The sequence below is a fragment of the Camelina sativa genome, chromosome 19 (genome assembly GCF_030686135.1).
Source record: "Camelina sativa cultivar CO46 ecotype springtype chromosome 19, ASM3068613v1".
NCBI classification, from domain to species: domain Eukaryota; kingdom Viridiplantae; phylum Streptophyta; class Magnoliopsida; order Brassicales; family Brassicaceae; genus Camelina; species Camelina sativa.
In genome coordinates this window covers 23,550,156-23,575,958 of record NC_141898.1, presented here as the reverse complement: position 1 = coordinate 23,575,958, position 25,803 = coordinate 23,550,156, and the positions used below count along the sequence as shown (strand labels likewise).

General features: G+C 36.8%; 4 protein-coding genes and 1 pseudogene across 7 annotated transcripts; 1 reads left to right on the top strand and 4 right to left on the bottom strand.

Moving 5' to 3' along the window:
* LOC109131658 (uncharacterized) lies at positions 1-1,768 on the top strand (annotated as a pseudogene). Its single transcript, XR_015590821.1, has one exon. The product of XR_015590821.1 is annotated as an uncharacterized LOC109131658 (transcript).
* A 164-nt stretch (positions 1,769-1,932) lies between these two features.
* Positions 1,933-2,847, bottom strand: LOC147920906 (uncharacterized). The gene has a single exon (XM_087501282.1). It carries the CDS (start codon positions 2,845-2,847, stop codon positions 1,933-1,935), a length of 915 nt encoding a protein of 304 aa, XP_087357408.1.
* A 1,621-nt stretch (positions 2,848-4,468) lies between these two features.
* LOC147920905 (uncharacterized) lies at positions 4,469-5,581 on the bottom strand. Its single transcript, XM_087501281.1, has one exon. The coding sequence runs from the start codon at positions 5,579-5,581 to the stop codon at positions 4,469-4,471; it is 1,113 nt and encodes a 370-aa protein (XP_087357407.1).
* An 11,995-nt stretch (positions 5,582-17,576) lies between these two features.
* LOC104768153 (uncharacterized) lies at positions 17,577-21,598 on the bottom strand. Of its 3 annotated transcripts, none has more exons than XM_087500665.1 (14): positions 21,423-21,598; positions 21,236-21,323; positions 21,016-21,120; positions 20,829-20,926; positions 20,668-20,751; positions 20,388-20,569; positions 20,220-20,292; positions 20,091-20,136; positions 19,886-19,995; positions 19,672-19,779; positions 19,530-19,583; positions 19,389-19,450; positions 18,994-19,306; positions 17,577-18,823 (listed from the first exon to the last, which is right to left on the bottom strand). In XM_087500665.1, exons 1-14 carry the CDS (start codon positions 21,492-21,494, stop codon positions 17,951-17,953), a joined length of 2,268 nt encoding a protein of 755 aa, XP_087356791.1. In that variant the 5' UTR covers positions 21,495-21,598; the 3' UTR covers positions 17,577-17,950. The 3 variants fall into 3 exon arrangements, with proteins under 3 accessions (XP_087356791.1, XP_087356792.1, XP_087356793.1); XM_087500666.1 differs by having other exon boundaries at positions 20,388-20,561; positions 21,423-21,585; XM_087500667.1 differs by lacking the exon at positions 21,423-21,598 and having other exon boundaries at positions 19,672-19,774; positions 20,388-20,561.
* Positions 21,599-22,155: 557 nt separating this feature from the next.
* On the bottom strand, positions 22,156-24,258 carry LOC104767064 (dehydrodolichyl diphosphate synthase 6). Its single transcript, XM_010491088.2, has 2 exons — positions 23,998-24,258; positions 22,156-23,284 (listed from the first exon to the last, which is right to left on the bottom strand). The coding sequence occupies exon 2, from the start codon at positions 23,258-23,260 to the stop codon at positions 22,370-22,372; it is 891 nt and encodes a 296-aa protein (XP_010489390.1). The 5' UTR covers positions 23,261-23,284; positions 23,998-24,258; the 3' UTR covers positions 22,156-22,369.
* Positions 24,259-25,803: the final 1,545 nt, after the last annotated feature.

Sequence of the window (25,803 nt, the reverse complement as noted above, 5' to 3'; positions counted from 1 at the left end):
ATATCTGTTTCATACAAACATATTGGATCATAACCAAAACTGTAAAAAAGAGAAGAAAAGAAAATGGCTGCTAATGAGGAAGAGCCAATATGCCGTTTATCTCATCCAACTCACCCTCACACCCTTTCCCGTAGAGCTGGAAGAATCCCTCCATCTGGTTGCTTCGCGTGCGACAAAGAAGAACCCTCACCGTTGGCTACCTTCTATTACTCTTGTACTACATGTGATGTGGAGTTCCACGATACTACATGTGACACACCCTTATCACCTTCAACATCCTCTCACCCTCACCACTCAAATAGAGATCACATCTAACAAAACCGAATATGGTTACATATTCAAGAAATGTAATTGGTGTGGAGATGATTTGGGAGACGGATCACAATTCTGTTGTTGTTCTATATGTAACTTTTGTTTGGATCTGTCTTGCTCCCACGGTTTTCCAACTCTTACTATCGCAAATCTAAAAAGCCATCATCATTCACTCTCTTTATTCCCTTGGCCCCTATTAATTACATGTGTAGCTTGTGGGCTGCTTAGTTTGCTGGAACCAAGTTATGCTTGTTTTCAATGCAACTATGTGGTTCATGAGAGTTGTATAGACTTACCGCGTGTAATAAAAATCACGCGTCACCCACATCGTCTCTCTCACACTCCTTTCCTTCCACCCACAACTCCATCTTGTCGAGTTTGCTACAAGATGGTCGACATCAAATATGGCCAGTATTCTTGCGATCATGAAGGTTGTTCTTATGTTGCCCATTCCAAATGTGCAACACATAGGAACGTTTGGGACGGCAGAGAACTCGAATGGGAACTAGAAGAACCCGAAGAAAGTGAAGATATTGCACCATTCAAGAAAGTGGGTGATAATTTGATAAAGTACTTTTGTCATGAACATCATCTAAAGCTAGAGAAGTATGACAGTGTTCGAGACGCAAAGAAACAATCTCAATCGTGCATCCTTCGTATCGACTCTAATGATTTTTACAATTGTATACAATGTGAGTTCTTTCTTCATGAAGTATGTGCTGGTCTTCCTCAAAAATTGGCTCATGCATTGCATAAGCATCCTTTGGTTCTAGACCCTTCTCCCATATTCGATTACAATTCCACAAGTTGTTCGACTTGTGCTCGTGAGTCCACTGGTTTTAGGTACAAATGCTCATCAAAAACTGATTGCGACGATGACTTTCAGTTAGATGTTAGATGCATTTTAGTTCCTGAGTTATTCACCCACAAAAATCATGAGCATCCTCTATTCATCTCAACATCATATTCAAGAAAAGGTATCATTTATTGCCCTGGCTGCAAAGATAGTGTTCGTAGTGAGTATTATCTACAATGCACTACATGTTCATTTGCTATGTGTTATCGATGCGCTACAATTCCGTATGAGTTATATTACAAATATGATGCACATCCTCTCTCACTATGCTACGGAGAAGATGCAGAGAAACCATATTGGTGTGAAGTATGCGAGAAAGAAGTAATTCCAAGAGAATGGTTCTACTCATGCAACAAATGTTGCATCACTGTCCACCTCGAGTGTATATTTGGATCTTCCATTTACGTCAAGTCAGGTGACACGTTCTATTTTGGCTCTGAATCGATGAAAATTCTTGGCAACAATAGTCATACTCGACCGATTTGTTATAAGTGTGACCATCGTTGTCCGGACTCCATATACTACAAATTGTTCGAGAAGGATTTTTGTTCTTGGTTTTGTATTTCGACATCCGGCATGGACAGTTTTGAGACGGAATAAACCTTAGATGGTTTTCTGAACCGCGAAGGATAGTTCTTTTCTAATAACATCAATTTTATTAGTATCTAAGTGTTTGAATTTTTTTTTTGGTAAAAGGTTAAATTTATACCAAATTTTCTGATTTTCTCTGTACATGTTGATACAACTTATTTAAGGGAAATAAACTAGAAAGGGAAATTAATACAACTGAAATAAGAGCCAAGAAACGAGCTAGGGAGAGATAGAAGCCGATCCCTTAAGGACCGATCCAGGGTGGCTTGAACTGAAGCTGCTGGTGTTGATGTGTTGGTGAAGATCCTTGCATTCCGCTCCCGCCAAATGAAGTAACAAGCTGCCTGCAAGATCAGTTTGACGAGAGTTGCTTCCTGGGATTGAGAATTAGATCGTGCCTGGAGGATCCAGGGAGAAATAGACGAGAGATCCTGCGGAGGAGATGGCCAGACTCTAGAAGCGAAAGCGTCCCAGACAGAGGTAGAGAAGGTGCACTCGAAGAAGAGATGAGAGTGAGATTCAATACCAGAAGAACAGAGGATGCAGCCTGCAGGTACCGTGAGGCCCCAGCTTCGCATTCTGTCCTTTGTAGGCAGTCTCCCAAGCATAGCAAGCCAAGTTATGAAAGAATAGCGTGGCACTGCTTCCTTAAACCAGACAATTTTGTACCAAGGCACCGTGGGAGAGTGAGGGCGAAGCTGCTCCCAAGTTTCCTTTGAAGAGAATAAACCTGCGTAAACTCCCGAAGACCGACGCCAGAGAAAAATATCCTCTCCATTTGAATCCGCAGGTGGGGAGATGGTAGTGAGCAGCTCCATAAAAGATTGTTGCTGTTCAGATCGTGCTGCAGGCATCCGCCATTCCCCTTCCCTTACCGCGTCAGAGATATGAGCATGTTTCCTGATTCTCAGTTGTCTTGGTCCATTAGCTCCAAGAAAATCGATCAAAGGAGATAGTGCACACCAGTTGTCATACCAAAAGGAGATTGTTCTACCATTACCAATTTCACAGTATAGAAAATCCTTGAGGAGGGATTTCAGCTTTATCAGACCACGAACTGATCTGGAGAGTCGTTGAGAGTCTTCCATAGCCCAGTAGCTCTTTCGATGGAAAACATTCCCTCATAACCAAGCAACCCACAGGGAGCCTGCGTTGGCAAACAAGTTCCAAATTAACTTCAGCTGAAAAACAATCTGGAAGTCCTCCAATCTCCTAATGCCGAGGCCACCTTCTTCCTTAGGCCTACACACATCTTTCCAAGCCACTCTCGCCCCAACTGCTGTTCCCACTTTGTTTTTCCATAGAAAAGCGGCGCAGAGTGAGTCCACCTTTTCATAGAAACCCTTCGGGAGGTTGAAGACAGAACTCCAGAAATTAACCATGCCATATATAACGGAGGAGATGAGCCTAATTTTTCCTGCAAAGGATAATAACTTAACTGTCCAAGAGTGAAGCTTCAATTTGATTCTCTCTAGAAAAGGCTGAAGCGTAGCAAGCGAAATCCGAGCAGGGTTAAGCGGCAAGCCTAGATATCTCGTTGGAAAAGAGCCTACTTTGATTCCTGAGAGAGCACTGAGGTCATCCACTTCAGCATCCGAGTATCCCCCAAAGAAAATTTCAGACTTAGCTGGATTCATGTCCAAACCACTGAACAATTTGAACTGGCTCATAACCTCTACAACTCCCGTGAGAGAGCAGCTTGATCCATTTGTGAAAACAAGGAGATCATCTGCAAATAAAAGATGGGTTACCTGCGGAGAAGAGCACAGAGGGTGCAGTTGTATTTTCTCAGTTGCAGCAGCCGATTCTAGAAGCTTGGAGAGGACCTCCATCACCATTATGAAGAGGTAGGGAGAGATTGGGTCTCCTTGTCTGATACCTTTCTTCCCAGGAAAGAAACCGGCCAGTTCTCCATTGATCGAGACAGAGAAACGAGGAGAGGAGATACATTCCTTGATCCACGTACAGAAAAGGGGGGGAAACCCCTGTGCTTCCAACACTTTCAGTACAAAATCCCAACAAACCGTATCAAATGCCTTGCGAATGTCTACTTTGATCATACAGCTCCTTGGGCACGAGGCTTTTTGATAGTCTCTTATCAGATCCGAGGCTAGCAGCACATTGTCTCTGAGGCTTCTTCCTTTCAAGAAAGCAGCCTGGTTTGGACTGATACACTCGAGCAGAATCGGCTTTAATCTGTTGGCAATAATCTTAGAAATGAGTTTATAAATCAGATTGCAGCAACTTATTGGCCGAAAGTCCCCTAGCTTGCTTGCTTGAGGCACCTTGGGTATGAGGGCTAAGATGGTAGTGTTAAAATCCTTTAGAAGACGCCCATTCCTGAAAAATTCCTGAACTGCTTCCACTACCTCATTACCAACGACATCCCAAGAAGCTCTGAAGAATTCCACAGAGAACCCATCTGGACCTGGACTTTTGTTCAGCGGCATTGCTAGGAGAACCGCTTTTATTTCCTCAGGAGTGATAGGACTTAAAAGCAGCTGACTTTGTACATCAATGCAGCGGAAAGGTAGTAGCTCTCGCAACATGTCAACTGTGGCGGGAGAGGTAGGCATGTCAGTTTGACCCAAGATACCTTCAAAGTAGGATGCTGCGTAAGACTTAATCTCATTAGCATTCATTATCCGTCTATCATTATGATCGCACAGCAGGTGAATATGATTCCTGGCTGCCCTTTCCATCACAGACTTATGAAAAAAAAGAAGTGTTCTTGTCCCCCAGGTGTAGCCAAAGAACCCTCGACTTCTGTCTGTAGAATTTCTCCTCTGCCTTAATCAGGACATGCCAGAGAGTCCTTGCTTGATGTTCTTCAGTAGCAGTCTGCACATCTGGCGAGGAGAGAAGGAGTCGTTGCAGTGTAGCAATCTTAGCTGCCTGTAACTTGACTCGAACACTGATACCACTGAAATGTCGTTTGTTAAGTTTCCTCAAAACAGGTTTCAGTTTTCTTAGGGCCCGGACCAACTTGAATTGGGATGTTCCTTGAATAGACGAAGGGGACCAAGCCTGCGAAATAGACTGGTGATAATCAGGATGGTCAATCACATGTTGGAAGAACTTGAAGGGCTTGCGGATCTGCCGCCTCATCGCTGGAACTTGAAAAAAACAAGGCGCGTGATCTGATTGCTGAGGCTCCATATAATCAGCAAAAGACTCAGGGTGTTGAGAGGCCCATGCCTGATTGATGAGTGCATGGTCTATTTTCTTGGAGATGGGGTTGTGATCTTGATTATTCCACCAAGAGAAAGGAAGACCCTGAGCTTGAGCTTCGAACAACTCCGCTTCTTGCAATGCGATCATGAAGTCATCAACACCAGTGGTATCCACATCCTGAGAGAGATGATCAGAGTGATTTGAAAGACGGAGGATTTGGTTAAAATCACCCACCACCGCCCATGGGCAGCGGCTTACTGGAGTGGTATCATGAAGCCGGATCAGATCCTCCCACAGTGGCAGACGGTCTTCCGGAAGATTGTGACCATAGACAAAAGATACAGTAATATTTAAACTCAAAGTTGAGATATATATACCGCATGTAACCAGTTGAGCAGAGGACTGGTACACTAATACAGAGACTGAGAGGTCCCAACACACAACAATCCTTGCGGTGTTGTGATGGTCAAAATTGCCAAAAAAGTTCCAACCAACTGGAATAGCTCTTGCAACTCTGCTTGCATTATTCGACTGAATATGCGTTTCAAGGAACGCTCCAAAAAGTGGCCTATGGATGGAGATCCATTCTTTTGTAAAGTCCTGACGCCTGGTACTATTCAGAGCTCTTATATTCCACACAAAAAACATCGATAAAGGGGATTAATGTGACAACATGGCCTTGCGGCCACTTCTCCTGTTAGAAACAAGGATAAACGGACCTTCTGACTCCTGCACGAGTTCTTGAGCAACCGTTGTCCCTTCGTCAGGCGGCTCAGATTCGACAGGGACTAGGTCCTCCACCGGAGCCATAACAGAGGTTGGTGCACGATAAATCTCTGAAGCTAGCCAATCCAAAATTTGATTTGCTGAGCTAAGCTCCTCATTCCTATCCGAATGTTCCCCGGGGGAATTACCAGGAGGAGGGTGATCAGGTTCAAGCCTCGGGATTGACTGCTCGGTCTCTAACCCTCCCTTGATTCTCCAAATCCTTTGAGATGGTTTACTATCAGGAGATCTTCCTTGCCGTGAGCGTCGCCTGCTACGGGGTCGACTACGGGACCTATTAGCGCATTTACGTTGGCTAGAAGGCCTAGAAGGACAGGAGGAGATGTCGTGGCCATATGCACAACATACTGAACATTTAGGGGGCAACCAAGGATAGGAGACGTCAACCTCCACTTCACGACCATCAGAGAAGCCCGTGATTACCTTAGAGGGGAGCTCCTTGGTGAGGTCAATGCGGACTAGGACCTTAGCAACCTCGAAGTTCTCCTTCCTCTCAGTTTCCGGGGCAAGAGCTACCGGTTTTCCAACCGCAGTAGCAATCCGACTAAGACTCTGCTTGTTGAATAGCAGATAAGGAACCCCGCGTAATTCCACAGTGATAGCAGCTGAGGTTATCGGAGGGGAGTTGGGAGTAAACTCCGGGGACCAAGGAGAGACAAACATGGGGAAGCCTGCAATGTTCCAGACATTTCGTCCCAGAAGAATAGCTCTGGTTCTAGGGTTAGTGACCCGTAGTAGAAAGGCACCATAGCCAATTTTGTGAACAAAAATGCGAGGACCCGAACAAGCCCAAAGCGCATTAACGACGCCTATAACCCGACCCATGTCAGGAGGTTCCCGTGAAATTGGGCAAAGATAAAGTCTTTAAACTCTTCCCTAGCAGCTTCTATATTCTCATCCGGGATAAGAACAAAGGGGACCCCAGAGATGTGCTGCGACGGAGACCCCACTTCTTCCAATTGAGATGATTCACCGAAGAGAGAGGTCCATCTTTTTCCCGCTTTAGGCGGAACACTGACCGAGGGAGCCATCGGGTCCGAGGCACCCAGGGAGACAACGGTTAAATTTGGTTGAAAAGTGCCAGAGGCGGAGGCCTCAACAGCGACTGAGGAAGTACCGGAGACCAGAGTGACCGGGATCTCGGGAGGGGAGGGTGCGTCCTCAACCGGCTCAGGAACCAAGGAAACAGAGGCAAGGCGATCTGTATCCGGGTTCGCTGAAGGTGTCGCAAGAACCTCCGGAGAAGCTACCACAGGTGGTAGAGAAGGGGTGTCTTCCGCAAGCAGAGGGCCATCAACCCTTTGGCGAGGGGAGGTCAACTGAGTTGTTGAAGAGGCAAATCGAGCGAATTGAGAGGTTCCAGGGACTAAGGGGCGAGATCCCTTCTTCTTTTTCTTCCTTGTCATCGTGAAAAATTCTCGCCAACCGGCGAGAAGCCGGTGGGCGGCGGGAATTAGGGTAGAGAAAACTAATCGCCTTTTCTATCGTCTTAGGAGAGAGGAGGACTAATCGCCTTTTCTCCCATTATAAAAAGATAACACGTAGATTCGAACTCGATACAGTTTAACCATCTACGCTAAGTAAATTTATTATTGTGTTTGAATTTATGTAAGATATACAATAATGTAAGCGAAGTTTATCCAATAAAGTTGCAATTTTGGTTTATCAACAACGTTGGAATTTTGGTTTAAGGCACGATATGTTGGATGCGAACCATTATGGGGAGAGTGCCATCTTCTTTTAGTTAGCTGAGAAGTAGAAGTTAATTCTATTTTGGTTTATCGTTAACTACTTCCTTGGGAAATGTCTATGTTATGAGCTATATTATGAAGTTTCATAAGCAAAATTACATGGTGTCGCAATTTACTCTAAAACTAAATCCAACTAATGATGGAATGATTGTTAATACTATGTCTTTTTTGTGATTTTTTTTTCAACCGCTCCTCCCAGGAACAATTTGGTAATATGCTACAACACGATAGGTAGTCTAAAAAGCTAATCAACTAGTTCCTACGTTTTGAAAAAGTTTTCGTTTTAACATTTTATTTTTGTTTTATAAATAATAGTATCGTTTTTGTGTTTAACTATACATCTATCTTATATAATATGAGAAAGTTTTTTCTAACTTTTACTCACATTACGACATTTGGCATTCTTTTTTAGTGACACATGTCATCCTTTATTTCCATTTTACTCTTTTAAAACAAATTTATATCATTTCTAATTCCAAATAATCATATTTCTCTTCTTAATATTAGTAAAATTGACATATATTTTTAAATCTACTTTTATATCTTAAGTTCTTTTGTCAAACAAAATCAGATTGTTTTATAATAAAATCTCATATTATATATATGATACAAAATATAATATTCTATAACATTTACTAATAAATAACTGATATTTGATACATCTACTTTACACATTTTTCTTACATTTCATTTAATTTTATTTCTTTCATATATCCTTTAAAGTGAAAACACACACACACACACTATTTTATAAAAAAAAGAAAAATCATAATAAAAACCATATCTTGGATGAGAAATGGAATAGTTTAAATACATGATTATGATTAAGCTTTTATGTAATTTTATAAACCTTAATTTTTACATGTTTTAGAATCATATAATATTTTCTTTCATTAATTGAGTAGGCAATAAATTTATAGTCAGCTCCACACTTCCACTAAAATCCTATTAAATTATGATAGATTACACAACAATAGCTTTTCCTTTTATATCAATACACATACCAACATAAAATCGATCTTGTCAAGAGCATTTCAGAATTGTTGTCATGTTCAAATTATATATATATATATATATATATACAAAGAAGTTTTTTCATATATGTTGATTTTCTTGATTTTCTATCTATTTCTTTCATTAGAAAATTGTAAGTGACATATTTAAAATAGTATTAATTAAATCATTAAGTTTGATTATTTCTTATATGGAATAAATATAAAAATTTTATATTTAATATCATGTAGTGGGTTACAAATTGCTTTTACCATGCATTAAAGAGATTTATAATTTCAATAACCATGCATTGAAATGTATTTAGTCTAATGAAAAGATTTCCGTTTGCAAATATTAATGTTACAAAAGTTATGACACCAAATTCCATAATTCCCAAATTTGTAACTGTTAATAAAATATTTTGAACCTAAGAGTAACATATATCTAACATTCAAATAGGGTACGTATATATAGCCATAGGTAGACATTTACTTAAATACTTAGACTCAAATTTACTCTCAAATTCTAGACCTGTTATAACATATATCATCAACGCTACAAGAGGAAAAAAGATCGTCATGTTTCTTGATTATGATGGTACCCTTCTCCAATCCTTGATGATCCAAACATAGGTTTGATGTCTAGCAAGGGGTCCTTATAATTAACCAAAATAAATATACCCTTTTTCTCCATAATCAAGATATATTTTATGTGTTCTGTGTTTCACAGATGAGAAGAAGAGTGAAAAACATGGCTAAGTATTTTCCAACTTTTATAGTTACGTAGACGCATTTTATTTTTGGTAGAATAGTTACATAGATGCATTGACAAGGTACATTTAGTAAAATAATTTTGTTTCCCATTTTCTTAACCAAATTTGTTAACGATCAAATTACAATTTGATGTTATTTAGTATTTTTATTTTTGTAGATTTATAGCTTAGTGAATCTAGCAGAACTCTATTATATAGAAGTCATGGAATGGAATCAATGGATATTAAAGGCTAGCTAAAGTGATTAACCAAATTTTAATCTGAATTCCTTTATTTACTTTTTAATCAATATTTACTCTTGGTTTTTACATATGTAGCCATTATTTTAACTTTCCTGAGGATTAGTTAAACGTCTTTATTTTAGGTTTATGTGTTTATTTTAACATCTTATTGAGAAAGGAGCCAAGCCAGTTCTGGAGGACAAGCAGACTAAACAACCTTAGACCACAAATTTATATTACAGTATGTTTAAAGGCCATCAAATAATATGTATATTATAATAGTCACAATATATTTTCCTCACTAAATTCTACTCCATCCATTCCTTATTAATCCATTTTCTAGAGAAAAACAAATGTTGCACAAAAAACAATTTTTAGGTTTTCTATATATTTTTAATAAGTAATTAATAACAAATTGTAAACTTAATAAAAAAAGGACTGAATATTCTTGGTTAAAATTCGTTAACCACAAAAAAGTAATGCAAGTAAAGTCAGTTTTTAATATGTGTTTTTAATATGTTTGAAAATCCTAAAATATGGAGTAATCAGGAACAGAGGGAGTATTGTCTAATATAACCATTTAATACAGTCCCACATAATTTTTAAAATTTTCAATGGTGGGAAGTCTTTTTTAGTCAAGTGGTTACAGCACCACCTCTGCGACCGACCCACCGGAGTTCGATTCCACTATGTCACGTTATCCCGCTTAGTAGGGACTGGCTATGAATCGGGCCTTGCCGATTATATGTTGAAAAAAAAAAATCAATGATAAATGGAAATAAGGCCGGAATATGATTTGTGGCAACATTTTCATTTTGTTGGATGAAAAGGGAATTTGTTTCATATAACAATATTATTGGCCATGCTGGATTGTGGAGAATCACTATCCATGAAGATGGAGGCATATCAAAGGCACTTCAAACGTTTGGACCGAGAAAAAAAAAGTTAATTATACAGAGATAAAGTGAGTCGTAAAGAAAGCAAGCAATGGAAAAAATGGTACATCAATACTTCATAGTATAAAATTTATAAAAGTTAAATGTTTTATTGATGAAATCATTCACAAAACATAAAAAGTTGAGGCAAGTTGATTCAAGAGTGATGGAGAGATAATGTTTGTATTATAATCTTTAGTATGTTTAGTATTTGGTGTTTAGGGTTTAGAATTTAGTTATTTTGTATATATATAAGGATATTATTGAAAATGGATTACAAGAGAAGATATTTCTTTTAAAATTATTTGTTGTTAAGTATTACTTTTAGATGATGAAAGTAAAATTAATATATAGAAAAACATTAAATTATCTATCAAAGTAATTATATAGTAAGGTCTTACAATTTTCTTTTTAGACTATTTATCAGTTTTTTTTCCAAAAAAAAAAGTGTAAATAAATAAAATTAATCTTAATTACTTAACGAGAATACCAAATTAAATTGATTTTGCGGTAGCTTAAACAATGGTCCTATAAGTATAGTAACATATTGTTTAAATATTTTAAACAATACTGTGTACTTTAACTTTTTTTCTCTATCTCAAAATGACTCTTTTATGAAGCATCATATAACAAATATATATTAAAATATTATAGTTAAACCGTAATATTATAAAAATTAATTTTCAATACATATAGTAACAATTACATGTACATTTCATATACAACTGAATAGAAACTTTATTCTTTATTTCAAATTAATAATGCATACATAACCCATGCATAACGTGGGCTACTTTCTAGTAATATATATATATTAAAATTCAAGATTCCATAGTAGTATTTTTATTTTATTTTTTTGGACAAAAAGATTCCATAGTAGTAAAGACACAAAACATTCAAACTATATCATAATTAAAGTTTTTGATATGGCAATTGTCATTTCAAAACATCAAAATTATCAAAACATGTGTGTGAGTGATGTAGAAAACCAAAAGTTTTCTAGTTAATAAAGCTATCAATTCAATTTTCATCGAATTTATCTCATTTTAATTTTTTGCAACAACTAAACAACAGTAACTAAGAATACATTGCATTAGCCATTTTAAAATTGGATTTGTATTTCTTAGTAAGTTTGAAAATGTTAATGAGTTAATTATTAATTTGATAAAAAAAAACTTGTGTGTATTTCTTAAAGAAGCAAGAAAACAAAGAAAATAGTGATGTTTATATGTGTATTATCTTGGTGAGATATGTTTGTATATTCTTGAATGTATTCTATAATAACGCATGATAAACTTTTCAATTTATTATAGATTACAATCAAGAGAAACTTTTCAATTTCTTACATATTACAGTCAAGAGACTTTACAAAAGTTTAATCTATACTTATCTCACTAAGACTAATAGACTATTATCTTCACCATTTTCTTTGGTGTCTTCCTTGTCACTTACATCGTTTACTTATTTCCTTATAACATATTAAATGCAGAAAAATAAAATAGGATTACACAAAATATTTAATTTTCGTATTTACAAAAATGATGTGGTAAATGTAATCCAATCATAACATTTCACTTGGATTCATGATGTGGAGACATAACCATTTTCGCACTACATTCTTCTCTTTCCTAAGTCATAGACACATACAAAATCACTCATATGAAATCCAATTATTGGAAGTCACTCGGATTGATGATGTGGAAATATGGAATATTTAATTTTCATATTTACAAAAATGATATGGCAAATGCAATCCAATTGTCACATTTCACAAAGGTGACATCATTTTTATAACATGTTTTTCACTCTAAGTTATTTTCTCTTGCCTCTCAGTTAAAGTCGCATACATAAATACGAAATCACTCAGATGGGAAACCATAGCAGCCGTCGGGCTTCTCAAGCATATAGATATGCTCCCATCAAAATATGGTGGGATATAAATTTTTGCTACTTTATCAGGTTATCAAACTCTCCTTTGTACCAAACTCTAATTAATTGAAGCTTTGCTTTGACAAAAAAAAACCTTTATTTATCAAACTAATTACCAATTCATTAAGATTTTGTAGTTATGATGCAATAATATACAATCTACAATATGTATTAACTAAAATTTTGCTACTTTATCATGTTATCAAACTCACCTTTGTACCAAACTCTAATTAATTGAAAGCTTTGGTTTGACAAAAAAAAACTTTACTTATCAAACTAATTATCAATTCATTAAGATTTTGTAGTTATGATGCAATAATATACAATCTACAGCATGTATTAATTAAAATTTTGCTACTTTATCATGTTTATTGATAGTGATCATTGTTGGTTAGTCATATGACTCATATCTAGTTTAAACTAATTTTCAGTTCTATTGCTGTCATTTAAATTTATTACAGTGATTAGAGAATAATATTACTGAATCTATTACAAAGAGAGTAGAAATTTCTATACTTTTTGTTATTTTATGTAAAGAATGACACTATTTATGAAATTATAAAGAGTATTACGTCCAAAACAAACATTAAGTGGTATCGAATAGAACATACCCTAATAGCTACCCAAGCATTTGGGTAAGTAGAGTGGTCTTTTCAAGTGTCCAAAATGGTCAAACCAATCGAGAAAGATATCCGAGTTTAAATTCTATTGAAAGAATTAGTTTGTGTCACGATTAGATCTGAAGTATATAGGCTTGAAGTAAAGGAAGTGTAGACCGAATAAACAAACACTTTTCTTTGTCTCTATAATTTTGTTTAAGCAAGATCGAAACCGCCTATATTGTAACACATGTGCACTACTCTTTTTCTTTTTTTGGTCAAACTAGATATTGATTACGAAAGAAATAGAGTTTTACACTCCACTTGGGAGAAGGAGTTCGCTGCATAAAGGGCAGACTTAGCACTTCAAGGTGACAGATAGAGGTGATTGATGAAGCTCATCCTCTCTAGCCCCACATCTCTTACAGAGAATGGAAGACAGTAATCTTCGTTTAGCAAGGTTGCTACCAAGAGAAAGAGCACCACTAGTTGTCTTCCAGAGGAAGTTCTTGATCTTCGGTGCCACTTTGATTTGCCAAATTTTTTTGTTCCATCGGAAATTCTTGTGGGGTACTATCTCCTCTGTTGTCGTTTGTAATGCCAATTGGTAGCCTGTTTTTGTTGAGTACGATCCTGACTTTTCTGGTAGCCAAATCAGCGCATCTTGCATTTTAGCACGACTAGGGATAAGCGTACGAGTGACATCCTCATACTGAGGTAATGTGTTTCGGATAAGTGATATGTTCCAATCTTTTGATATTGGACAAATCAGATCCTTAACCATCATAGATGATGTGTCATTAACCTAATGCAGTTGAAATACAGAAGGTGTCAATTCAGATGGAAAACTTTACTAACAATCGAGATCCAATCAAGCAGTCACAAGTTAAGCCAGATTCAAAATGTGTTTTCGTTTGTCTAGAAAGAGTAAACGAGATGCAGGAAAAAAACAAGTTTGTAGAAAAAGAGCTAAAACGCAATAACGGAAGAGAGTAAAAACAAGCTAAACGTGCAGAGACAAAAGAGAAAGCTATTGCAACAAAAACAAAGAACAAATTTAAAGATGTAAAAACAATCAGATAAGTAGAGGCCTTAAGGATGGGGTTATTGGTTTCGGTGGAGTCTCTTAATCTACCTAGAATGCCTAACAGAATACAATCAAGCTATCCCTAGACAATGAACATCACAACTTAGCTAATCCAATCTCTTGACAGAAGCTACTCAAACTCAATCACTTCCAAACCTAACTCTCGCTAGAGAAACATGATTAAGCAGGCATGACACACAAGTTCATGCACGTCAATAAACACCCTAGACATCCAATCTCTTAGGCTAGGAATGTAAATCTCTGGTATTAGTTTGTTCAAGCATCTCATGGAACACCTTTTGGATGCTGAGATGCTTAAGATCTAATCCCAAATGATCAGTAAGAAATTAGCAATAAGAACACTAATCTATAAGGGAAATCAAACAATCTAAGCTTAGGCATCTTATTAGACTAAGATTCTCCACATAATCTATCCCATTCTCAAGAACCCTAGTTCACTACTCAAGAACAATCATCATAAAAAACCCAGAAACCCCAGAAAATACTAAATCAAGCATGACTAGATAGATAAAGATGAGATAAACAACTTTGCAGAAGAAATCAAATGCAAAAACTAAATAGATTAAGAGATTTCTTGATTACAAACTCATAAACGTTTTTGGTGGCTACAAAAAAACCCTAGGATAAAAGTTATGTCCTTTGGGTAAAGGCATAAGAGTCTATTTATAGCAAAACATAAAAACCCTAAAACATAAAACGACAAAATAGAAAGGCGGTTCAGGAATCCTTCTCGGACGCGTGTTCAGAACAAAACCAGGATTTCGGTTTAAGAGTGTCGATAGAGTCGTGTCGTGAGAGTGTCGATCGAGTCGGATTCTAAAACGTTTGATCGAATGGCGGCTTGAGATCGTTGTTCGAGTGGCAGCTTGAAAACGTCGATCGAGTGACAGCTTGAAAAGTGTCGTATGGGAGCTGTTGATTGAGTCGCATCTTGAGGGTGCTTAGGAGCCCCCTGGGACATCTTGTTCGAGTCTCTGCTAACATGTCCGATCGAGTGGGACCTCTCCTTTGCATGCAGGTCGAGTCGGAAATATGGGTGTACATGCATCCCATAAAACGGTGATAAATCTTGAACCATGCTTTTGATAGGCTTGAAATAAACGACGTTGGAAATATGACTCAATTCCCTACAACTTTGATGAAGACGTTGAAAGCTGAATCCCAAAGTAAAATCTTCACTCGACTTGATGAAAGACATGGAAGGTTGGGTTGCTAGGTAGTGTAGATCGAGTCGCTGGACTGATTTCCTGCTCCCTGTTTGCTTTTGATGGTTTGTACATCTCCTAAAACACCTGAAACAACTCCAATATGCAAGATGCATGCAAGATGATTGCAAATACTACCGAGATATGCATATTATGCAAAAGAGACTAAAAACAATGCACAACAATGAGTTAAGAGAACAAAATGAATGACAAATGAATGATGAAAGAGTGTAAAATATATACATATCATTAGCCTATATTCTGAAGAAGGGATGATTGTCTAAAATGCCATTTTTGCCTAACCATTTTTTAAATTTGCCATTTTTCCTAAATTCTTTCATGTTTGCCATATTTTTTTTATAACTATTTTTACCTTAAAAACCTAAAATTTTGGGAATTTTTTTTTATTAAAATACATACTTAATAACAAAAACTATACCCTAAAAGAAAATGGCAAATTTGAAATAACTTTAAGAAAATGGCAAAATCTATAAATGCCACTCAAATAAGTCCTTATCTCATAATTAACTCTTCTGAAGAAAGGTATGCACTTGTTTAATCTGCCTTGTTGGGTCAGTGATGTACGTAACGTTTAATTCCTTTGTTGTTTTATGTTTCTTCTAGATGAAAATCTTTGCCTTGTGAAGCAGTTGCTTCCATGAAACTTCTAAGAATGGCAAAGATGCTGAAATAACAAATCTTGGCATAGTTTACGTCGAAAAATTAGATGATGCTGAAAAAGCCGGAGGGGAGAAATCCAGACTCTGCACATTGATTTTAGTAGAGGGAGATTCTGCAAAATCTCTTGTTGTAAGTGTTCCATATTTCTTCTGATTTATGCTAGCTGTTTAGTTACTAATTAGTCTCTTGTTGTAAGTGTTCAACAGACTTATTCATATAATTAGCCTATACATGCTCTGACATTCATTTGGAAACCATATTTTCTCGAATTAAAACACATATACAAAAAGTCTATAAAACAAAAAACAAAAGGAAAATGTGAGCCAAACAAAAGAAAAATATGAGCAAAATAAAAAGAAAATATGAGCCAAGAAAAATAAAAGAAGACTCATAAAGTACACAGTATGGACTCAAACTTGTACTAATAGAACACAACATTAGACAACTAAACCATCATACTGGATTTGCATGAACGCCCTTAAATTTGATCTTCGTTGATCTTTTGGTAACATAGAATCATACTTGACAAAGAAAATAAATGTATGATGTTACTTGATCATTGTTGTTTATCGAACTTACCTAATTGTATTTATAAGTCAGTGGAAGATTGATAAACAATTAATGATCATAATGTTTTTTTTATCACCGTTTAATTCGATATTAACACAAAACGACGAAGATAAGATTTGAGGGTTTTCAACAGATTTCACTCACTTTTAATTATTGGCTATGAATATATCTTTCATCAACGCAAAACATCAGTCATTATAACACGTAATTTAGGAATATTAAACTCTTGCTAATTGTTGTCTATAGGATATCGTTAACATGCTTGGGTAAAAATATTATAGCCAATATATATATATATATATTGTAGCTATTCTTAATTATATAAACTTTATTTGTAAATAATTTTATTTTTAATTAGTTCGTTTGAGCTGATCTTGTAAGTTGTTGACAACAAAAATTAAATTGATTCTTACAAACGTGTCATTACCTCGGATGCTTCATAATCTTTTTGCTCTGGTTCATGTCCTAAAGAATCCTTACTGCCAGTTATAGGGATTCCATTGCAACTGTCAGTTTTACGGTTGGAAAACTTATTCAAGAAAATTTGTGGATCCTACCAATTGGGTTTGTGACTATTTATTTTATCTTTTATGTGATGTAGTAATGAACATATATAACCTATGATACTGATAGATTTGAATGGTAGCATTTGATATTTGTGATACTGATAGTTTTATTTTATTTTTTAGTATGAGAATCATCAAATATGATAGCCGATAACCATAAAGTTAATTAGCGTCACAATTTCATATATGCATTCGCTAATTAACTTTACTCGTTCGTGCGCACACACAAATACAAATATAACTTTCAGAAAGATGTTGAACAAAATAATAATAATAATAAATTGATTGTATATTTTAAAGTTTATTAGAAAATTTAAACTTTACACTATAAATTTTTAGTATTGAGATATATTTTATATTAAGTTCAAAATGACATTTTATTCCTTTAACTCCTATAAAAATTTTCATTTCAAATTATAGATTAACTGTTAACAAAATCATAGATTTGGTATTTTTTGGTTTGACTGTGAGTAGTATAATCTTAACAAACGATTTAGTTTGCAAACGTAAGAACAATGAAAGACAAATAAACTACAAATCGTTTTCATTTTCAAGGTATAAAGAAATTGAACAAATGTGTAGTAAACAGGATCCAAAGAACAAGAACGATGGAATCGTGCATGAATCTGATTTGATAGAAAGGAAGAAAATTATTTGAAATCTAAATGAAACAAAGATACGAATAAATATCTAATTTGCGACTATTATATTACTCACGGCCAAAATTTCTCTCTACCAGAGACCAAATAAAAACAAAAAAAAAAACAAATTGGTTCAAGTTACAACAACATGTCGTACCTACAAATTGTGAAGTGAGACCGTGACTGACAAGAGACCTTCTCACTCGTTCTGAAGGTCCAGCTTGACTTCAGGCCCCCAAACACCAGTAGGGTTACCAATTTCACCTGAACAGACTTGAGAGACTTTTTGGTCTCTTTGTCTTCTCTGATGATAAGGAGTCGCTCTCCTCTTTGCTAGAAGCGTGCTGACTTGATTTCTCAAGAACTTTTAGAAGATCGCTCATAGATTTGTCAGAAACAAAGCTGCTGTTTGCTTCTTGAAGCTCATTCACAGGCAAGTCGATGTGTTTCACTTTTTGTGTTTCCTTTGAACGGTTCTTTGAAGTCTTTTGCTTAGGCTGCTTACAGATCGGTGCATTTGTGCCATGCTTGTTACTCTGATGCTGATTCTTTACTGGAACAGAGAGACTTCCAACCGCCTCTTGGTCATCTGATCTCGACCTCTTTGAAGTCTTTTGCTTAGGCGGCTCAGAGACTGGTGCTTCTTTGCTTCGCCGTCTTTTCAGCTTTTGAACTACAGACTGATCTTGATTCTTTTCTGGACCAGTAAGGGTTTTTGGACATACCTCGGTCTCTTGGTCATTCTTGTTCTCACTGTCTTCTCTCGTCTTCTTCAAAATCTTTAGAACAGATGATGCATTTGACCCATGGACTGGAGCTTGATTGTTGTCATCCTCCTTGGAAAATTTAGAAACTACCAACTCACACTTCTTCTCCAAGCAAGCCGCTGGAACAGTTTGCTTACTGGTGCTCTGCTCCTTCTTGACTGAGTTTAGAGGTTCGATGACGATACCTTCTGTGATGGTGTCCAGAATGATTTTGCCAAGAACAAATCTTACTTCACATGGATTTCCCTTCCCAAGTGAGAGATAGTCAATAGAGAATCCCTCCTTTTTGCTTTCGTATGATTTGACATCACTCAATCTCGCAAACCCTTCTGCTACATCTCTCCCCTTTCTCTTCGGTATAAACACCTGAAAAAACACATCCATCAATTATAACATTAACTGCTAGAATAAGAATACGTGAGCAGAGCACAAGACCAACATAGATTAGCATACTTGCACAGAGAATATATGTCTTAACACAATGAATCTTTGTACAGTACTCAAAACTGAGAAGTAAATATGCACTTTGTACTAACCAGACCAGAGAATTTGAAATCCGGGTATAGGTATAGAGATTCGCGGAGAGCCTCTATACCAGTCAGAACGTATTGAGTATCTTTTAATAGACATGTGAATTCTGAAACTGCTTCAACAAGATCTTCATCAGATCTCCTTTGCACAGATTTAAATACCTCAGGACCGTATCCGACTACAGAAGTTTCATGTTCTCTAGCAAATTCAACAGCTTTGCTCCAGTCTCTATGGTAGAGCAAAGCAGCAAAAGCGCGCACCACAATAGCCTCCTGGGGGTTACGCACAAGTGCAATGTGAAAAGCTAACACTGCAATCCTGTGTAAAACAAATCAGGACATTAACCAAAGCTCATTGAAGAGAAGATTCATATTCCTATTGATATACAAATATGACGCACCATAGTTTGGAGTCAGCAGGTTGATCGCAGGAAACCAATTTATCCATATTGGAGAATAACCTCTACATAAACCATAAACAAAACTCAGAAATATCAAAATGGATTCACTAGAAAATGCTTCTGCATGAAGATATCAAGTACCACTAGCAAGGAACTTGATAGAGATGTTTCACTAGCTTGTTCCAGGTAAGCTGCCTGAAATCCAAATTTATCCAAGTTAAAAGTGTTAAAAAGGAAGAAAGAGAGGGAGAGAGAGAGACTTGAAGATTGACAAATGACATACCTGAAACGGAAGTAACACGTGAAGTAGTTTGAACTTCATGAGAAGAAGGATGGAAGGCGCAGCAGCTCCATACGCAAGCATATAATTCATTTCCATGATTAATCTAAACTGAGCAAAGACAGAGGAGGATTTTAATAGCTGAGGCTATGAACATACTTCATTAAACATAAAGGAAGTGATTCCAAGTATATCCCAGTTCAAGCAGTCAAAGTACCTGGTCCAAATTTGCAACGGAAGATACAAATTCAGGTATTGCAGTCTCAACATCCTTTGATAATGATAGACCCAATCGTGCTGCAATTCTTAACCCCCTAAGAATTCTAGCTGTATTTGGAAATAAAACCATGACGCAATGGTTAAGACTTTAAACTACATAATTGTCTAGATACAAGGCCGTGAGGACAATAAGTAAGGCATACCACAATCTTCCTTGAATGACAAAATTGCAGGGATAAGTGTACGAAGCTGCATTTGCAGTAGCGAACAATGGTTAATAACATAAGAAATAACAATAGATGTATCCAGAAAAAGTAAACTAAGTTAGTCACCTTACGATCCGTCAAGTCTTCCATTCCGTTGGTGTAGTCATAAATTTTAAGTTCAAAGGGATCATAGAATAAACTGCACCAATATTTAAATACCACAAATAAGTTGGGAGTGTATCATTCAGCGAAACACACAACAGTCCCTTTCCGTATGAACTTCAGAAACTACACCTGTTAATTGTGAAATCGCGCTGAAAGCTATTCCTCCAACGATTAAAGTCTTTAACATCGCAACCAGAATACAATTTGAAGAGGCTTTTATTCTTGTCTGCCTCGATAGCTAGTGGAAAAGGCTTCTCCAAATCATTTTCAAGCTCACTGTCACTGTGTGCCACGGTATCAAAACTGGATACCTATAAGAGAAGTGTCAAGGAATACACAAAGAAAATTGCGAAAAGCATATGGTAACCTCAAACAGAAGATAAAATTATGGAAAGGCCATAAAACTGACCTCAATTATTGAACCTCTCATCCACACATGACAAATAGGGAACCGTTTCCCAATAACCTGAGCACGATGAAACAGCCGTCGGATCTAAAAAACAAACGAGATGCGTGAAGCCATAGTAGTCCTAAACAAGGTAACATTATCAGAAAACCAATCCACTAAACCTGCTTAAGATTAGCTGTAGTGATCACATCATAGTCTTTTGGCACTCTATGTAGTATCAAATCCCTTACACATCCACCCACAAGGTATGCATCGAAACCTAAGGCAATGATCCAACAGTTCAGCTTCTTCTTACTCTTGTACATCAATGCTAATAATAGTAAACCTAAAACATACAAAATTACAAACCTTGACGTCTAAGGAGTCTCAAGACATTCATAGAGGATTCTGGGATCATTGAATTTCTAATTCCAGCATCACTTGCTCGTACCTTCTTCCACTTCGATGTATCAACTGTCAAAACCAACCCATAAAGAAAAAAAAAAGAAAAAAAAGGAACAACCTTTTAACTTGGAACTTGTAGTTACGTCCAACCCAGCTTACAAGCACCAAAAAAACACAAAAGCACCTGAATTTATATCGTCATCAATAACTTGACGGATGGTAGAACACTTCTCCATGACTCCCTCAGCAAGCGTGCAGTTACTTCTCTGCAACTAGAGACAAGAAGAAACCCGCAGATGAAGTGTTCGACCAATTGCCGCAGAGAGATAAATCAACTAAACGAGAGAACCCGAAGAGGAGAAGTGACCCACCTTGGAGTAGACCGCAGTTAAGGTTTGCGACCGAGAGAATAAGTTTCCTTTGCGCCTAATGAAACCCGCCATGGCAAAGACTCAAAAACATGTCTCTTTAAGCCAAAAGTAGAACCATTTTTTTGCAGAGAGCAGAGTCGCGACGTTTTAGGTTTTCAATTGCAAGTTTAAGTCCCGAGTGTGTACTCTAACCTACCAAACCATAGTTCAAACCCGGTACGGTTTAGGTACCAATCCCGGTTTTCGGGTTTTATTATAGCTAAACCAAAATTTCATATTGCAATAAGGCTGAACCAGTAACGATCTTAATTTATTGCTTCAGATCGTATTTTGGTTTTGAGAAAAACACTCGTCAAATTGTTTCATCACTACAACAAGCTTGTTGCGACACACACACAGTTAAAATAGTGTTTTGTGAGGGAACATTGTCTTTGGTCAAGGTTCTTTGTTTCAAAACTATTTGGTTGTGTTCTTTGGGGTTTCAAAGGATCCAATCAAAGATCAAAAGGGATGTTAAAGAGTAAAGACATTGGTAGGTTCTTGATGATGAGGCCTTATACCGTAATAGTAACGGTTCCAAGCTTCTGGGAGCGCAAATGAAGAAGTGTAATATATTTATGAATTGAGTTTTTATATGTAGATGACTGGATTTGTAGACAGAAGTGGTTAGCTCTAATGTTCTATGAACATATTTCTTCTTGCAGGATAGAAAAGAGTATGTACAGAACAAAACTTTAATAGAACCAGGAAGTACGATGTCATTAGGTGGGGGACTTTCTCGTTAATGGTTCATAAACAAAACCACGAATGAGTTTGTGTGTAAAATACATTACTTGTTGTTCTATGTAATCCCAAGTTTCCTTTTGATAGTATACCACAAAAGCATCACATCATAGTACGAAGCCAAATAGAAAAGAGAGCTTTTGTGTATATCCTTCAGGACAAAATCACAATTGCTTCTTTCTCTTCTCTAAGTATGAATGGCTTCTCTGGAAGTTCAATATAGCCCAGACCAAATGCCTCAGACCGATCTCAGGCCACAGAGCAGCAGGAGAACAGAGCTGGGAATTACCTGTTTGCCATAAGAGAAAATTGCTCAACCTCGTCTCTCCTGAACTTCTAATGAGTATATCAGGATTCGGCGCCACACTCATCTGCATATTCTCCTCAATATCCACCAACTGTATCTTCTTCTCTTGGTTCTCCATATCCTTTGCTTCTATATCACTATCTGTATCCTCATGTTTACAACTACCAGACGCTTCAATATTATCTAACTTGTTAATACAAGATTTCTTGACAGCTTGTAAGATCTCATCTGTCGAGTTATAGGCAATGCAGATGAGAAGCACTACCCGACTATTCTTAGCTGTGGCCTTCATGACTTTCTCTGCAGCAGCTCTCACTTGGTCATTTAGAAGTGCCAAGTTACCAATAAAATACACCCGGATCCCATACTGATGCACGATACTCTCTTTCTCAAGCAAAGACTTAATCTTTTCCAGCATCAAATCCATAAGAGACTGAACCTCCTCAGGTTGTCTTCTAAAATTATCAATGCTAAATGCGTATATCGTTACATACTGAATCCCCAGCTCGTAGCAGTATTGTAGCATCAACATAAGCGCAGAAAACCCAGCTTTATGACCAGACCCTTCTTCAAGACCACACTTCTTTGCATATCTTCGATTTCCATCCATGATAAAGGCGAGATGATTAGGTATAGGACCCATAGATATGACCCGAAACAAACATCTTCTTGAAAACCCGAATATCTGCTCAAGCAGTTGGTTAATCCCACCGTTCATACGTTGTATTTGACCCGGAAGTTCAGCCATTTGAGATTCCACCTTCCAGTATCTCTAAGGGAATGCAAAACATTCAAAAGCCATTATCAATAAAAGGATAAAAGACAAAGCTATATTAACAGCACACACTGCAACCTAAAACTAGTTCTACACGCCTTAAACAGTACTTACTAGTAAACAAGTATCATCCTAACCTAAACTATCCACATGTAACAAAGCAGTAACAATAATGCCAAACCAAGATAGATGCTCTTGGAACAACAACAGATAATAAAACTTCCCCTTTATTTATTTATTACCAATCCTACAAGTTACAATATGTTCAAAAATATCAGTACTAAGTTCTGTATCAGTACTAGGTGAAGGAATTCGAATTCTTTTATCAAGAAACTGACGTCACCAATATAAATAGTTTTGGCTGCTTCACACAAACCCATGGAGTTAGTTAAAATATCCCTCAAATAGAAGAATACAAAAAAACAACTAACACTTGGAACATAACCAAGTCAGGGTTTTAGCCACGAAACACAATACGAATATAGAATCAGCACAAGACCGAACAAAACAATCTATCAATTTGCATGCTTTTGAAAATCGAAAACAAAGATCGATGGATCAAACGAATTCAATGAACAGATTCAGAGTACAAAGAAACAAAACTCCAATATTAACAATACCCAGAAACGTGAGAACTCTTAAAATACTCCAAAGCAAGTATATCCAGGAAAATTTTGGTAAAGCAAACGTGTTATAAAGTTTGATCCTACCTGAGAGATAGCGAGATCAAGCGCCGTCTCTAGCTTGTAAAGGTAATCGATTCCGGAATCAAAAGCTCTTCACTTTTTGAATCGAAAACAGATGAAAAAATTCTTCTTTACAAATAGTTGACGGCGGCGACAGAGATTCTCCGTTCAATAGCTCTCTGACTGTGAAAGAGAAAGGCAGAGAGAAGAAGAGAGTAAGGAATATCTTTTTTTTTACTAGGGAAGACATATATAAATAACCGGTACCGAATAAATCTGATTGACATGGTATAATCCGGTTCAGGATTTCTTATTAAAAAGCTCGGTGCATTCTGCATTGCAATTTATATTGGGTTTTTGGATTTCAAATGTATGAACTGAGTGGCAAAATGGCAAAAGTCGATCCTACCTATTTGTTAAAGGGTTTTTTAATATCTAAATTTTGACATCTTGTAAATAACAATTTGAATCGTATTTAAATTCAGTTTTTCTATTTTTTTTTAACAAGCAAACCCTATATATTAAGTTGTCGGAAGATGAATCTTTGAGAGAGATCCTATTAGGTAACAACGAGCTTACATGAGAAAACAGTAACCTCATGCTTGTGCACATTTTGCAAGTTTATCGGCACAAATATTATCCTCTTGAGGAATAAATCTAATACTAAAACTAGTAAATCTATCTCTGAAATGAATGAGTCCTTCAATTTTAATGAAAAGGTTGGCTAATCTTCGATATTAGACGTCATTGTTAGGAGCTCTGAGCAATCTGTAGCAAAAAGAGCTCTATCCAAGTCCAAATCCAATAAGCACTCTATAGCCCAAACAAGGGTGTCCAACTCTCCATGTAAAGGGGATAGACTTCTACGCGATCCTTTTAGCCCCATGTGCAGGATTTTATCATCGATAGACGCAATCCAACAGAGACCACTCCAATTCACCTCTGTATGCCAAGATTCATCGATAAAGCATACAAGAGATTCTACCATCGCTGGTGGTATATCTCTATTGTTTGCTCTTCTCTAGACTTCTTCTTCTCGGGTGGCTTTCTCCAAAGTATCTTGTAGAGACTCAGAGATATTTTCAAAAACTTTCTTGTTTCTTGCCTTCCAAATGTACCACATCACCCAAGGGAACTTTCTCCAATTCTGATCGAGTGCGCCAAAATCTCTACCACGCCCATATAGATAATCGAGGTTACTATATAGGGAAGATGAAAGGAACACCATAGGATGAGAATAAATTGTTGATAAAGCCCACACTTGGCGTGCTGGTGGACATTCAAATAACATATGATTTATAGTTTCTTCCTCCGCTCCACATCTAAGATAATCCTTATCTCTACCAATATGGCGATAATGCAGGCGTTGGCATGTAGCCATACACCTAGTCACACATTACCAGACGAAATGCTTCAGCTTTCGTGATGTTTTTAACTTATATGCTTAAACTACTAAACTATAAGACGGAAAAAATTAGTTTTCCTACTTAGACTATATGAAATGTTGTTAATTTCAACATTTGTATTTTGTTTGAACGATGTTAAGTGGAAAGTTAAAGGTGTTGAGTCATACGACATTTGGCATCCATGTGGCAGTAGGACTTGGTAAAACGATGTCGTTTTGGTCATTTTTTGCGTGTTGTGGCAAGAAACAAACTGATCTCATCGGTTTGCATTTGAGGATAAAATATTCACCTAGTCCTAGTGCCATGTGGATGCCACAGATCATCTGACTCAACACTATTAAACTCCCATTGAACACCGTTCAAGCAAATGTTGAAATTGACAACATTTCATATAGTTTAAATGTGAAATTTTAATTTAAATAAA